Genomic DNA, 16,772 nt, shown 5'->3' with positions numbered 1-16,772 from the left:
AAAAACACATCTACATAGTTAATCAACTATTGTTAATTGTCGAGGCTGGTGACAGCAGTGTAGAATTTCCTCTATTTTGCTTTGAGAAGGCAAAAAAAAAATCAATTTCACCCAAGAAATAAATAAAAATTTATTTCTAATATGGTCATCACTCCTTCAAATCAAAACATCTTTTCCAGTGTGTGTACAGACGTTAAATTGCATTTGTGATTCACAGTGAATTGCACAATTCTCAAAAATATAAAAAAGTTACCCTTAAGGAGATGAAAGCCACAGTTACTTATGTTCCAAAAAAAAACAAACAATATTTTGCTGCTTTAAAAATTAAAACAGAACAAAACCTTTAATCAATCTAACTACCTATTCAACATCTGTTGTGTTATTCAAAATGGCCAGCACAGAAAAGAGATGCTACTCCTTCAAGTGAAATTATTTTGAATGTGTGAACATAGTTCCTTCCCATTTCTTTGTAACAATATTCAAATAAGTTTTGAACAGCCCTACCTCTGTTAATGCATCTACTTTGAAACCGTAGCAATGTGAGGATAAATGCCCCTTAAAATGAAGCATTTAGCAAAAAAAAAACTTTTCAATAACACGCTTTAAGTCCTTGCAAAAAAGCTTAACCAATGAATTTAGGTGGGTTCATCCCCTTGAAAACTACCGGAAAAACCAAATTTACAATAACAGAGAAGTACGAACAATATAATGCAGATTAGTTCAGCAGGTAACAGATTGCAAACATGGCAATGCAAAACGGTCTGCGTGTGTAAAAAAAAAGACATCAAATTAAAGGCCTGTCATGAATGAGGTTACAATGATTCCCTCTTTATGTCAGAAGCATTTCTATACAAAAACCTTTCCTGGTTAAATTTGAAGAATTATCCTCCTCTGTTGCTCGAGCAATAACAAGTTGGAAATGAACCAGGCATTTGATGTGACATCATCTTTGTGATTGGAGCTATAGGCAGAGGCTGAACAGGCTGGGGCTGTTTTCCCGGAGCGCCAGAGGCTGTGGGGTGACCTTATAGAGGTTTACAAAATTGTGAGGGGCATGGACAGGATAAATAGACAAAGTCTTTTCCCTGGGGTGGGGAAGTCCAGAACTAGAGGGCATAGGTATAGGGTGAGAGGAGAAAGATATAAAAGAGACCTAAGGAGCAACTTTTCACAAAGGGTGGTGTGTGTATGGAATGAGCTGCCAGTGGAAATGGTGGACGCTGGTATACAATTGCAACATTAAAAGGCAGTGGATGGGTATATGAACAGGAAGGGCTTAGAGGGATATGGACCGGGTGCTGGCAGATGGGACTAGATTGGGTTGGGATATCTGGTTGGCATGGATGTGTTGGATCGAAGGGTCTGTTGCAGTGCTGTACATCTCTATGACTCTATTTTCTTGTGATTGGGAAACTGCTCTTGGAAAACAAAATGTTTACATCTGGTACCACTTATGGCTACTGGGTTAGACTAGCATTTATTACCAACATTGATTACTTTTAAAAAGCCCAGTAGAAGCATTTTAAAATGTAGTGTCAAATTAAAGCTTGACAGTTACTGGATATCGTGTTTGTTTGTCATCCTAGAGAAAACAAACTCTGCAGTACTAAAAGTTACCCTTTAAGAAGGCAGAAAACATTAAGTTGCAAATGCTAATAAAAGACAACAGTTTTCAAAATAAAAGGAACAGTCAAAAATAAATTGCAGATTGTTCAGCAATTAAATTGTCATGTTAATGCCTCAACTGATATCATACAGTGAAAACAAGGTTTGAGAACTGTACCCATGATTTTCTTTGTTCTACCGTTGGCAGTTATGCTCTTGGCTCTGAGCTGTGGAATTCCATTCCTAAACTTTTCCACCTCTTAAATTATGACACACTTCAAAACTTGATTCAATTCCAAATTTTGTTAAAAACATTTTCCTCTGAGACACTGTATGTAAGATATTTTCAAGGTACTCTTGTTGATTAGTTCAACTGGCTGGATTGCTGATTTGTGATGCAGAGTGTTACCAACAGCATGGGTCCAATTCCCACACCAGCTTCAAGTCACCATGAAGGTCCTGCTTTCTCAACCTCACCCCTCAACTGAGGTGTCATGATCCTCAGGTTAAAGTCACCACCAATTGTCTCTCTCTCTAATGAGAGAAAGCAATCCTATGGTCCAATGGGACTATGACAATTTTACCTTTATGCTGATTAATTATATAGAATAATATACCCACAGGCGGCTTAACCACATTAAACTTGCACTGACTGTTTCAAAACAATAACTCATTTCATCCCAATATCCACCTCTTTCTTTTACCATGTACATGCTTTATTTTCTTCAAAATATTTGTCCAATTTTCCATTAAAAGCCTTTAATTGAATGTATATCCATAATCCTCTCAAGCAGTGCATCAGAAGACCTAACCATTGATGTAAAACTGTTTTTCCTCCTACCCCATCTAATCATGTTAATCATGTTGCTATTCATGTTAAATCTATGATATAAATATTAGTGAAATATTGTTCATATAGGAAAGCAAAAGACAACAGCTACATACGTTCTGAACCACAAGCGTCTCTTCATCAGAACATGATCGATACATGGTACTCAGGAGCAGCTCCATGTGCTGTGTGAGGTGATCTTCAGCATGGAGCAGCAACACAATCAGAAGCTGTGATGCTTTAACACGTGTTGCAGGAACCCAATCAGTCATGTCGCGACTAACGGCCGGCAAAATTTTGGACAAGTTCCGAAACACCAGTTCTCGGCATCCAAGACAAGGTCGTTCCGCTAAAAACAAAGAACAAAAGTCCAGTCTAAGTGACACCATTAGGATACAAACTGCAGGGGTCAAATAATGGTCAACTTTTATACATAAAGCATGGATGCATTTGTGTCCTAAAATGACAATAATAGTTCCCCTTTCTAACTAAGGCAAGAAATCAATGCAATATAATTGGCAGACCTGAGGTTTTCATTAGGGAGCTGCAGAAATTAACAAATACAACAGTGATACACTCCACAGTATCCCACAGTTTTGGAGTAGCACTGTGCAGAGTTCAACATAAGCTATTGAACAGAAGCCCTGACTGCCTCAAGTTTATGAAAAAGACACTATTTAAAGAGACGCATTATTTCCACATGCCCGAGCCAACACGGGTCTATCAACCAACATTACTAAAGCAAATTATTTCATTGCTGTTTGAAAGGTATTGCTGCATGTCATTTGGTTGCCACGTTTCCTACATTGCATTAGTTCTACTCGGCTGTTTAGAACATTGTGGGAAAGGGTCGGTATGGGGGCTGTGGTAGGTGCTAAAGTTACCGCATATAAAGGCAAATTAATTTTAAAATCTAACTGTTTGGGCATGTGATGACACACCTCAGCGGTCATTGTATCTCAAAGTGAAACTTGAACCTGAACCTTCCGGCAGAGATACAGACCCGATCATTGCAATACAAGATCTGCCAAATAGAAGTTTCTTTATTGCAATAAATGAATTTACAATCAAAAGCTTCAGAGCACACACCTGGATTAAATATACTTGATTAATTTCAGATGCATACCAACCCTGCAATTTTTTGAGGTTTAGAATTGTGGAGCACATGCACCCACAAACCCAATAATGGGTTTTAACTTCATATCCTTCGATGACAAATAACAGACTACAGCACTCAGACAGGGCAGGATCTTCTGTTTAATGTTTTGCGGCTCTATAATTATAAGTTACATCAACACAATGAAAGCTTTCCTAGCACCATTCATGGCTTTAATACACAGACAAATTCACATCAATACTCAATTCACTAAATTCCAACCACACCATTACTGTTTACTGACCTCCTGTTATTTAGGGGCAATTCATTACAAGGCCATCTGTAATACTGTCCCTTTTTCCCGAACAAATAAGTTAACAAAAAAATTCAATGGATACGTGACACACAAAAGACATAAAGGCTGATACAAAGGTTGACCAATTACAAGTAAAACTGTGGTATGATTTTCAGTGAGCCAGAAACGTATAGTCCTTTTACACCACGTGCAACAATCATTGAAATGCAATTTAATATTTTCTTCACGATGAAAAGTTTCAAAGTATCCCAGTTGTTAAACACTAGGAGGCAGCAATTCCTGCAGCAAATAAAATGAGAACAGAAATACTTTTGAAAACTTGAGTAAAAAGTTCATTTAGATCCTCGAGCCTCTTCCACCATTTGATGAAATCATGACTGATCTGTATTTCAACCCCAGCTACCTGAATTGCCTCCAAAATCATTTATCCTCTTACCTTGCAAAAATATCCAATTTATAATCAAGGTAGCATCTACTGATTTTTCCTTTGAGTATATTCCACACTTCCATTACCCTTTAATTAGGTGTCTCCTAATCGCTCACCCGAATACACTAGATTTAAAATCCCATCAAATCTTCACTCAAAGTTGTGGCAGTGTTCTTGAAAATCTTAACGTTAAGTGCAATGATTAAAACTGGAGTTAGGTTCTGTACAACCTGCCTTAGCTGAAACAAAAGCATTACAATTTTTTACTTGTACCCTGCATGTTCAAATATTATACTTTAAATGGTAAAATTCCTACATGATTAAATAAACTAAGTTAAAACAAATATTAAAATATTGTATGCAAGTATAACCTTCTGTGTATAATATCTCCGGTAATATATCCTGAGAGTGGAGCATAAGGCATTGCTTCCTAAGATCTGCACTGGAAGGCCTTTGCTCAACAGGTTCCAGGCTGCCTGCTGAGGTCATTGTTCATTACTGGTCGTGTCACAGACATTGCCTGGTGGTGTCTTTTTGGGGGATTGTGGCATCTCTCCCTGTTGAATGCCACCACTTCTGGAGTGTGCTTGGGCCCCATTCAAAGGGGCTATTCCTTTTGGCTGGTGGTAGGGCTTTGCCAGTCAGTCATTCTCCTCATTGCTTTGCTGTGGATGGGCTTGGTGCCATTTTCTTCCTCTCTTTCTGGCATGGACGCTGGAATGCCTGACTCCTGTGGCAGGTCATGTTTCACAGCCATTAGGATAGATAGCATTGTCAAATAGACCACTGGATTTTGTCTAGTCTCACGGATGGTTGAAGTGGGATGGCCACTCTCATCCAGAATGGAGTACAGTAGCTCCCCTTCTTTATTCACTGGCTTTGGATGTTGCGACCCAGCAGTTCTGGCCATTATCAGAAGGCTGGGTTAGGGGAATGGTCTACTCTGGTCTGTTCAGGTGGATTCAGGCAACAGTGACAGTCTTTGGGGTGGGATCATGGCATCATGCTACTGGTGCCAACTGCAGCATGGTTGGTGATAAGTGGCAGGTTGACCAGCAGTGTGGCATGGTCGCAAGTCACAAGGCCAGGCACTGATAGCAGCCTCAAGTCAGACAGCTTGTGCCAAAGTGTCACCAATCAGGTCAGATACCATAAATGACATTTAAATAAATTTTACAATGCTGAACAAGTTTTCAGGTCAAAATAACAATGACTTTAGAAAATTAAACAACACTATACAGGGCATGTTAAATGAAGACTGCCTGTATTCTTCCTTGCACAAGTCAAAAAGTTTAGATTAGATTACCTACAGTGTGGAAACAGGCCCTTCGGTCCAACAAGTCCACACCAACCCACTGAAGCGTAACCCACCCAGACCCATTCCCTACATTTACCCCTTCACCTAACACTACAGGCAATTTAGCATGGCCAATTCGCCTAACCTGCACATTTTTTGGATTGTGGGAGGAAACTGGAGCACCCGGAAGAAACCCACGCAGACACGGGGAGAATGTGCAAACTCCACACAGTCAGTTGCCTGAGGCGGGAATTGAACCCGGGTCTCTAGCGCTGTGAGGCAACAGTGCTAACCACTGTGCCACCGTGCCGCCCACAAGTTCTCCTTAGCTATCCCAGCAATTCCAATCAATTGCTCACGTAAGATAGCAAAATCATTCAGAAATCACAATCAGTTTGTAAGTGATGAGGTCAATGATTTTCCAAGTTGCAATTATAATTGCTAATTACTAACAGTGTGCAAATCATTGAGCAAAGCTCTGAGGATGACCAAATAGCACCCCACAGATAATGTAAAATGGTCTACTGCAGCCTACTTCAATTCAGCAGTATAATCATTCGAGTCCAAGAATTTGTCAGCTGCAGCTCACTGGTGGCAGTCTTGCCTCAGAATCACAAAGTAGTAAGCTGAACTCCATTTCACAGGACGGAGTCAAAATCAAGGCCGACATTCCAGTCGAGTGGTCAGGAAGCATAGCAACGCCCAAAGCTTTCGCAGTTCACATTAAAATGATAAAACCCCTTTCACAGGACTTAAAATATCTCATAGCTATTTGGCATGAAGGCAGGGGATTTATACTTGGTGCCCCAGCCAATCTTTGTCACTTTATTGACATTACAAAAACAGATCTGACCATAGTAAGTTTTCCCAACATTACATAAGTGATTACACTCCAAAAAATATTCAAAGCATTGTAAAGTGCTTTCAGATGTCCTGAGTTGTGAAAGGCACTATATAAATGCACATTTTATTTCGTTTGTAGGAAACATATGACGACAAGCTGAGCTTCCAGCCTCACATCCACACCCAGACTGTCTAAATACTGCTCTGCAATATCATCAAACTTCACCTCTGTCTTGTCCTTCTCTGCTACTGATAGCCTTCATCATATCTTTGTTACCTCTCTACTAAACTATTTCCATGCACTTTGTACGGTTCCTATGTTCTACAATCCCATAAGCTCATCAAAAACATGGCTGACAGTTTCCTACGAAATGCCAAGTTCATTCATCATTTCTGTGCTCATTTGATCTACACGAGCTCCAGATCAAGCAACATCTTAATTTTAAAAATTTCCTCCTTATTGTTAAATTCTTCCACTTCTTCACCCCTGTATTTAACCACCACCTGCCCACAACCCTCATAACATTGAGGTTCTCCAATTCAGGAATCTTAATCATTCCACTGTTGATGGCATTGCCTTCAATTGTGGAGACCCAAAGCTCTGGAATTTCCTAAAATTCTCTATTTCTTTCCTCCTTCAAAACCAATGATTTGAACAAGCTTTTTGTCACCTATCCAAACACCTCTTTCAGTGACTTGCATTAAAGTTTATTGTATAATGCTCCCCTGAAGTATTTTAGGTTGTTTTATTGTATTTACATTGTACCATTAATCTAAGCTGCTGTTGAAATTTAGTTCCAATTAAGTGCACAGACCATTCAGGATTCAAGATTTATTGATGGAATGCTGCAATTCAGAAACAATCTAAAAGATTATTTTAAAACTCCTCACAGTCCAGCCAGAACAAAAATCTGCATGTACAAAGAGGTAAAGTGATAAATTTCACCAGTGAGGAAATCGGATGGACTGGGGAGAGAGAAAGAGTTGGGCAGAAGAGATTGTCTTGTGAGAAACTAAACCTCAGTTTCTGTCGTATGCCGCCTGGCAGCTGGTTAGAGCAGCACAGCCAAAAAGTTAAGGACATCAATTTTTAATTGCAAATTGATACACAATGTTGGAAGATGTCTAAGACTGGGGAGACGTAATAAATGCTGACAACAAGAATGAGTATGGGAAAGAATGAAATTGGGGGGGGGGAAGAGAAGAGAGGTGGTTGGCGGTTGAGAAGAATTCTAACAAAAACAATTGTACTGTATAATTACACGCCAATAGATGGTAAAAGGTTGGGTAATAACCAGTGCTTGAAAGAAAAATATGGAGAGGCACACCTCTTTTGTCCTAAGGCAGGATTTTTAGATTCTGACCATTCTTTTAAACATTTTCTTCACTTCAGTCCATTTGTTTAGCCATTTGCCTCGCAGCTACCTGTTGTCAAAGACTGCACCTATTAATTGTCTGCACCTGTATCTCAAGGCGATAACTGCTGTGCTAGAGAAAAATCATTCCATTGCCTGGCTACAACTAAGGACTAGAGCTGACTTCACTTTTCCTCTGACCTTCTACAGCTGTCACTCTGATCAAAGAATGGGAAGGCTAGAGTGCCAGGTTCATTAACTTGAAAGCAGGCCACAGTGGTCAATGAAGAATTATTAAAAGCCAACAGGTGCCTCAAGGTTCAAAAAAATTCTTTCATTTGGAGAATAATGTAAAACTACTAGGTCACACACCTATATTCCTTGTTATTTATCGAACATTACATCCACACACAAAACCCATAGTTAAACTAGCATACCACATCCAAACGTACATTAAATATCAAGGGTAATTACAACATTCTTCACAACAAAACCTTCATCCTAATTGTGCCTCAAAAGAAAACAATTGTCAAAAAGTTGAATAAACTTAGATTTAGAAGATTTAAACATAACTTCTAGAGCAATTCATTAAAAGGACTGTAAACGCTATCAATTTAAAATAAAGATGTGAAAATATAACAGCTACCATTTTTGCCTGCTCTCAGGGAGTCATGTCACAGTTGATTCTAAAGATCTTACACAAAGCTGGAATCTATTGTTTGAATCTGCTTATTAACTAAAATTGTCCTGGAGAAATTGCTACAATATTCCAACATGGCAATGACATGTATTACAACAGAGCTGTCACTTGGAAGTTGACAACACAAAATGGTGGGGGCCAGGCAGTGCTGAGGGAGCAGAGAGGCTACAAACTTGTACAGACAAGGAAAGTGGGCAAAGAAATGGCAAATAGAATATAATGTCGGCAAATGGAATATAATTTAGGCAAATGTGAGCTACTGCATTTTGTATGGACTATTGTATGAAAAGTGTAGACTATTTTCTAATTGTGGACAGGTTTCAGAATTCTAAAACACAACGGAAGCCCGAAGTTCTAACTCAGGATTCTCTTAAGGTTGACATGCAGATGAATTTGGCAGTTAGGAAGTAATGTGAACATTCATTTTGAGATGGCGAAAATACAAGAGCGATGTTGAGGACAAGGCTCTGGTCAGACCACATTTGCAATATTGTGGGTAGTTTTGGGCCAAGATAGGATGTGCCAGTATGGAAGAGTTCCAGAGGAGGTTTACAAAAATGATCCTGGGGATGAAGGACTTATCATATAAGGAGCAGTTGAGGACTCTGGGTTTGTGGCCATGGGAGTTTATAAGGATAAGTGGATCTTATTAAAACTTACAGAATACTGAGAGGCATAGATAGAGTGGATGTGGAGAGAATATTTCCGTACTGGGAGAGACTAGGACCCAAGGGCACAGCTCCAGAGTGAAGGGTCGACCCTTTAGAACTGAGATGAGGTAGAACTTCTGCAGCTCTTAAGTGTGAATCGGTGAAACTCATTGCTGCAAAGGGTTGTGGATGCCAAGTTATTGAGGGCACTTAAGTCACAGCAAGATAGATTTTGATTAGTAAGGAGATATGGGATTAGAAGGCAGGAGAATGGGGTTGAGAAACACACCAACCATGATCGAATGGTCGAGCAGACTCAATGACCTGAATGGCCTAATTCTGCTCACCTCTTTATGGTCCCTCTATGCCATGGATTAATATTGTGAAATAAAAATACTTAACCAAATTTTCAAATTGGCCACAACATCTTCACTAATAAACACAATTATTGGTTTATGATCAAAACAAAATATTATTCAATAAAGATATCATTCAATAATATAGAATAATAAATATGTCTTCCTCAACAGATCCCTGAAACACACATTGCTGCACACAGATGCACAAGCTTTTAAAGGAAAAAAATATTTTTTTTTTTGCAGAGGTTGTCTTTCTAAAAGAAAGACTTGGCCAATGGTGTCCGAAAGTCTGACTCTCTGATGTACTCACAGATGTGGTCAAGTCATTAACTTCACACAATTATCTCTTGGACTCTTTCACATACAACTTGCTCAGGACATACAACATGAGAATTTTGTCCATTCACTTCCTTCGAAAGAAAAAACACGTTTCATCCTGAACTCAACAGGAGGGTTTGATTTTCAGAAACATCAGAGATCAGCTGGGCATTCTTTCTTGGAGGCTTAGTGTTCCCCAGCTGAAAACCAAATAGCAGAGTACCCTTGATTCAGTCACTTTCAAACAGCTTAACCAGTAAAGTGATTTCTCAAAAAACTTATTTAAAAAGAACTCTCCAATTTCCAACATCGAATAATTGTTTTTTAAAAGTTAAAATTGCTCAATTCAAACTACAGGATAACTTGTTTCCTCCCCTACTCAGCAAAAATTCACTTTGAATGACTAGACTTACACTGAATAATAATTTACATAAGTAAGGTTTTGGTGCCCAAGCCAATACCAAAACATGGATCAATTATATATTGCTATTTATAATCAATATATATTAATCCTATTGGTGTCAATCTTGGGTTATTATGGTTTCTGAGTTAAGAACAATTTTGTTACGAGGAAGCATAAGACTTGAAATGCGGATTTACATAGAGTCATACAGCACAAAAACCAATCCTTCAGTCCAACCAGTCTGTGCCAACCATAATTCCAAACTTGACTAGCCTCATCTACCACCATTTGGCCCATGTCTTTCCAATCCTTGCCTATTCATGTACTTAGTTAAATACCTTTTAAACATTCTAACTGTAGCCACATCTACCATTTCCTCTGGAAGTTAATTCCACACACAAACCACTCTTCACCCTATATGGGGTCCTTTAAGTATGACCCTTGTCAAGACATTCCCCATAATGCTAAGGAGTGAGATGCCCCTGTAGTTGTCGCAGTCTCTTCTGTTGTCTTTGCTTTTATATATTGAGTGATTTGTGTACATTTGTACCTCCTGCAGGATGTAACCCATTTTTCAGCAGAGAAAAAGAAATCATAAAGGTGCAGCAAGAGGTAACATTTTATGCTTGAGCAGCATGGATGGGTCTTCATCCTTGCAGAGTGTCTTTCTGCTTGCTAAATGATCTAAAAAAGCTTTTTGGAGCTCAACTGTGGAGGATTCTGCAGATTCATCAAGCAGATTCTTGGGGATATCTCATGTGGAAAGGTTGAGCAAGTTGAGCCAATATTCTTCTAACTTTGAACGAATGAGGTGGACCTAATTGAAATGCAAAAGATCCTGAAGGGTCTTGACAGGGTAGGAACCCAGAAAATGCTTTTCCTTTGTGGAGGAAAATAAAACTGAGGGCTGTCCCATTTTAGACTTTTATCAGCGGCATAAGCTACAGTAAAGCCTAAAGCACAGACTGAGATGTTCATCACATGGGGCTACAATTTAACTGATGTCACTGAACAGGTAATCTGGTTATTTGTATGCATGGGACGTTTCCGTATGCAATTGCTGTCTTTCTTAGTGACTGTTCTTTAAAAGTAATTAACTGGCTGTGAAGTGTTTGGGACAATCAAAGTCTGTGTATAGCATTATCTAGATGCAGATTCTTTCTTTTTCATGAATTTAAATAGAAATAAAGCAGATTTTTGTTTGAACTTCAAATGACAATATGCAGATGTGTTTATCATTTTTTACTATCATGCAGTCAATGGTTTTTTTCTTCTGCTGCCCCAGTCTCAGAGAAAATCCAGAGAAAAATATAAAATGCACCGGAAATCAGCAGCACGATCACTGCACTCTCATCAAAAACACAATAATTTTTAGAACTTGAAAATGTTCTTTTTTTCACAATTGCATTTAATTATATGTAACAGCATTCATCTTTATTAATTTACAGCAAATCTGCTTTGCCAAGATAGCTTACACATTGTTAAAGTTTGAAAAGTCTTTAAGCACTCAGAGTTAATTAATCTTCAAATATGCTCATGTAAACAAGAACTTAAGTTACCACACACAGCTGTGAAACAAATTCTCAGTTTACAATGCATCTCAAATGATCCCCAAGCCTCAAATATGAACAACTACATTGTAACTTCCCATCAGACTGGTTCTCTGGATGGATGCCTAATTCTTTAATTGCTCAATCAGTGTGGTTCTCATGCACTCCCTCAAACTAGCCAAATTTTGATACTCTAATAACTCAATATTCATAACATACTTCAACACATGTTGCAACCATACAGAGAACTTTGAAATTGATTAAAATGGCCTACAGAAAATGAGTGGATCTGGTCACCACTTCAAAGTTGAGAAAATAAATTAATTCAGTCAAATGTCTGCGGTCTCAGCCAATACTTTGCAACTTTCCAAAGAATTTGAAAAACATCTGGGTTATGAACATTACATACACACACCCTTAACTTATTTACTTTGAAAGCTATTTGCACATTGCAAAGCACTCTTCTGGAAATTAAATGATCAGTTTCCTCAGAAGTTCCATGCCTCAAGTTATTTTTCTGGGAAACTGATGCAAACCATTGCCAAAAAAAATCCATCTTCGTTGCACCAAAATATTTTACTCCATGCATGAGAAATCTTTAGCTACTGGTTTGTCAATTTCATTAATGGATCAATTTAAAGAGTCTGGGAAGAGTAGCATAAATAACAATATTTTCAATACTTGTTTTCAAACTAATGAGTAGAGGTTTACAAAAAAACATCTTTTCATTATGCTGGTGATGTGCTTCTACTGCAAAAATCAAAAACTTGAAGCAGTATGCAAGATTATATCAATAGGAGTGCAATCATCTGTATTCATCAGCTGTATTACACAATTGGTAGCGGAGTGCAGTTCATATTCAAGCCAGGACTTTTATGCTGCTTCTTTCTTGCTCAGATAGAATTACTATAATGCCATGTGCAGAGGTCCTTTCCTTACTGTAATATTTGGCACAGAATGATGGTGTGTATGTCTGTGTCTGTGCATCTGCGTGAAAATCTATGCTCTGCAAACGTTCAGCAAGTACAATTTAAGAGTGTTCTGGTATTCAATTGAACCTTACAAATTGGATTTGATGTAATACTGAATTTACATTCCAGGTTGGCTATTGTAATGATTCCACTGATGTTAATACAAGACGGGACATCGCAGAATGAAACATGGCTCATCAGATCCTGGCTTTGTTTCACTTTTAACCATGCAGGTCAGTTAATGAGCACATTGACAAGAGGCTGCGGGTGTACTTTTAACAAAAAATTATTCCCAACACAGCTGCTGTGATCTGAGAATGCACAGTTGCCCATGACATCACACCAGCGTAACACTAAAGCTTAAACTAGTTGTAAGATCTGGGAAACACAGGAACAATTATAAACAGACTGTGAATTTCTTTGGTAGGAGGGTCCTGATTTCAAGGAAAAGGAGGATGATTGATTGTCAGCTAACATCATGCTACACCTGAATGGAGACCAGACTAATTAACAGCCAGTAGAGGTGCTCATTTGCAAAGAAATTTACAGTCATAATTGTTGCTTTTTTTTCTGGATCTTGTAACTAGTTGAACATTTAATGTAAGAAATTGTTGTGGTCTGATTTGTTTCCTGTTTGGCAAGAATTGTAGCACAACAAACACAGTTGTATTTGCCTCAGTCACGTGCAGCTCTCACCTTTTGCACTCTCAGATTGCAAAGCTCCACTCAGTTGTAGCATCGCCCATAAACACAGCCAAAATTAAAATGTTTATTAAACAAGAAACCCATAGGAAATACCACACTAGACAAAACAAAACATTGGGAGAATTTAATTATAGATATCAGAGAAGGATTGAACTTCAAACTTGAATTTCTTCAAGTTCCTTGCTCAAACTCCGGTTGGTACTGCTGCAACCAGTTTCTTTCAACGAACTGCTGTCCATTCACTAAATGCTATTTAACTTTAGCAAGGATTTCTCCTTCAGATACCTTAAACAAACTGCAAACTAAACTCGTCATTATTTGAATTTTAGAATAACTGCACAAGTTCCCTCAACCTAGTGTCCATTGGTCCTTCCCTCTATACTGCACTCCACAACGACTGACTTGCTGGATTGTTCCACCTTTCTCTGTGTCACTGGAGCCCTACCAATAGGCAGCACAGTTTTTCCTCTACATTTTCTTTTAAAAAAAGCATTGAACTGTTCACCGCAAAGATTTAAAACCTTGTTAAAGTACACATAAACAACACAGACCTCCAGGTTTCTTGGCACCTGATTCCCAAGATCACAAATTAAGTGGTCTTTGTAACCTGGAGTACAAAGTAGGAATAACTCAACTTAAGTGAACTAACTGCACAAATGTATCCTTGAGAAACATGTAGGCAGATTGCTAACATCCGCAGCACATGAATAAGTCAGTTCAATCAGAACCACTGAACCAGAAATTGACAAGCTAGTCGGTGCAAGCCTGCTTCTAGTATCATTAACTACCTCTGCCAAATGAAAAGTTCCTTCATTTAAAGCGAAGCATATTTTTTGCTATTATTGGAAGTTGAGAATATATAAAAACAGAAATTTTAATTCTTCAGCAGGTGGAATGGCTCTCTCTATACGCCTGTCTCTCAACTTTGCTGTCCACTCTGAAAACTTTTAAGTTGTGATTCATGTGTGTGTGAGAACAATGACTATCTTGTAGGTGGGAGCTATCAGTGACAGCACAGACAGGCACATCTGTTCAGTTAATTACAAATAAAGCCAACAGCAATGTTATACTATTGCTGTTAACACTTCATACACAGCCTAACATGCAAGGTTTTACAGCAAACATAGTAATGTTGATACATTGCTAATATATATTAATCTGGTATTGAAGTGATTAATTGGATTGAATGATCGATTAGATTGGAAGAGGTATGAATGAAGAAAAAAAAATTAACTCGAAGTTAAATGGCTAAAAAATTGCATACAGCTTTAATCAACAGCTTAAAAGACTAAAACTGCCAACTATTGTTAACGGTGTAGAGTGTAAAGCTATTACCCCACGCATGGCAGGAAAAGAAACTTTCTATCGTACGGGGGAGAACAATATCCTGTGTGAACTGGATGCAAGTTTTCTTTTAATTATTTGTACCAGTCAATCCTCAGTCCACTGCCTTGGTTATCCTAGAAAATATGTTCAGGCACAATCATAATTCAAGGTAAATAATCAAATCTGCAAAGGGCTACATGGCTCTTCCAGTTAGGTAGCCATTTGTGATTTGCACACAAATATCAGTCAATAATTAAATATTTAAAGCATGATGTGTATAAGCTTACTTTTGAGCAAACAACAGAAAGGATGAACGCCAGGCAATAAAACAAGACGAATGCAGCAACTGGGATGAGGAAATTGACAATAATGGATTTCCAAACTGGTGTACGAACAGAAATACAAATCTATGTTCAATAGAGGTTTATATTGCCTCTGATCTGATTAATCCAAATAGGGTATGAGTATAATACATGCCCTGTAGGTGAGGCAAAATAAAGTGGTATCAAGGTTCTGAAACATTTGTAGATGAAGTAAAGACATGCCAATCATTGATGATAGGTTGTCAACCCAGTGGGTTGAGTTGCTTGCCAACAAAATTCAACATGATTTAACCTTTTTGCTCTTCAAGTTTGTCTTCATGAGTTGTAACAGCAAATTCTTCTGCACATTCACTGACTTTTTTTGGGGTTTCCATTTCTCTAAACGTAGAAATCAGATTATAAATTAGCCAAGAGGCATTAGCAGAGACAAAATGACAATGGAAAAACATATTTTTGCACAAGAGAGGCAACCTCAAAGGGAACTTAATTAGCACAAAATTCTTTTTCCCAAATTCTTTTTTTCAGTAGAATCCTCATTAGAGGAAGGTAATAATTGCACTCTTAGCTAATGAAAGATTATTTGATGATACCTAGCTTGCTCACTCTAACTTCTAATATTCAGCATACATGGAACAAGAGATAACAACAAGGTATGTTCCAGGACCATTTCGGTAAAACCCCTATGATATTTCTAATAAGTAAGGCATGTGAAATTTGTAACACAAGACATTTTTAAACGGTCAGATTAGGATTTGGTAAAAAACAGTGAAAGGTTTGGATATCTTGGATGCCACAAAAGTATTGACTGGTAAAACTGCGTGGCTGAAACTTGGGAGATACTTCAAACGTTATCATAGTTAGGAGGCGAGGTGAGATAATTCTGGAACAAAAATTTCAAATGAGTGTGAATAATTTCATTTCTTAATATCACAAACAAAGTGTGACCATGTGTATGCAATATATGCTCAGTACTTCTTAATGTCTTTGTTCATCGAAAAGCTTGCAATGTCCCAAATTAATTTTATTCCTTTAAAATGCAACAAAAGAATTAAAATCATTAAAGACCTCGTTCCAATGTGCTCCATAATCTATGAGGTACTTCTTTTGTGGAAAACAATTTTCCACCAAGACACTAAGTGAATTCCAGCACTATTTGTGGAATTTTACCTTGCGATCTACCAGTTATCCAAAACAAATGAGATAGTCTCTGAAAAAGAGAACCTCAGATAATGCACTGACAACAGGCTCTCAGTACTGTACAGATGTGCCAGCCTAAATTATTTATCAAGTTAATTGAATGGCCTGAACCTAGAACAAATGATTCGAAAACAGAGGCCAGAGATGAGTTTGTTTCTGATACTCGCTCAGAAAAATACACCCAAGTCACTTGTATTTACTTTAAAACAACTTTAAAACACCCACGATTAGCAATGGACAAGTTCATTACAGCTTGAAAGTTTGAATTAGTCACTCATGCACTTTGAAAATACACAAATTTCGAGATATGGGTCAGTGGTTAATTAAACAACATCCTCTTTGAGGATCACTACTATGTGGTGGTGGAGAGGCTTGTGCTTACCTCGGAATCCATGAACTAAGCAGTCAGGAACACAGCTCCTGGCAGGGTCACCCATGATGGTAAGGTCAAGGGAGAAGTTCCAGATCAAGCGTGATACAGGAGAACTTCAAAGGCGGAGCA

General features: G+C 38.1%; 1 protein-coding gene across 3 annotated transcripts in view; it reads right to left on the bottom strand.

Annotated features, from left to right (window-relative positions):
• The window catches only part of dnaaf5 (dynein axonemal assembly factor 5), a 115,813-nt gene that overhangs the window by 53,418 nt on the left and 45,623 nt on the right, over positions 1–16,772 (bottom strand). For all 3 annotated transcript variants that reach the window (XM_043711346.2, XM_087997911.1, XM_043711344.2), the window contains exon 5: positions 2,551–2,783. In XM_043711346.2, the coding sequence (XP_043567281.2) occupies positions 2,551–2,783 (233 nt within the window). The remainder of the gene's footprint in view (positions 1–2,550; positions 2,784–16,772) is intronic.

This window comes from Chiloscyllium plagiosum, unplaced genomic scaffold (genome assembly GCF_037043375.1).
Source record: "Chiloscyllium plagiosum isolate Xiang-an unplaced genomic scaffold, Cpla_swu_hap1 HiC_scaffold_20, whole genome shotgun sequence".
Taxonomy (NCBI): Eukaryota; Metazoa; Chordata; class Chondrichthyes; order Orectolobiformes; family Hemiscylliidae; genus Chiloscyllium; species Chiloscyllium plagiosum.
This window is presented reverse-complemented; position numbering and strand designations above follow the sequence as displayed.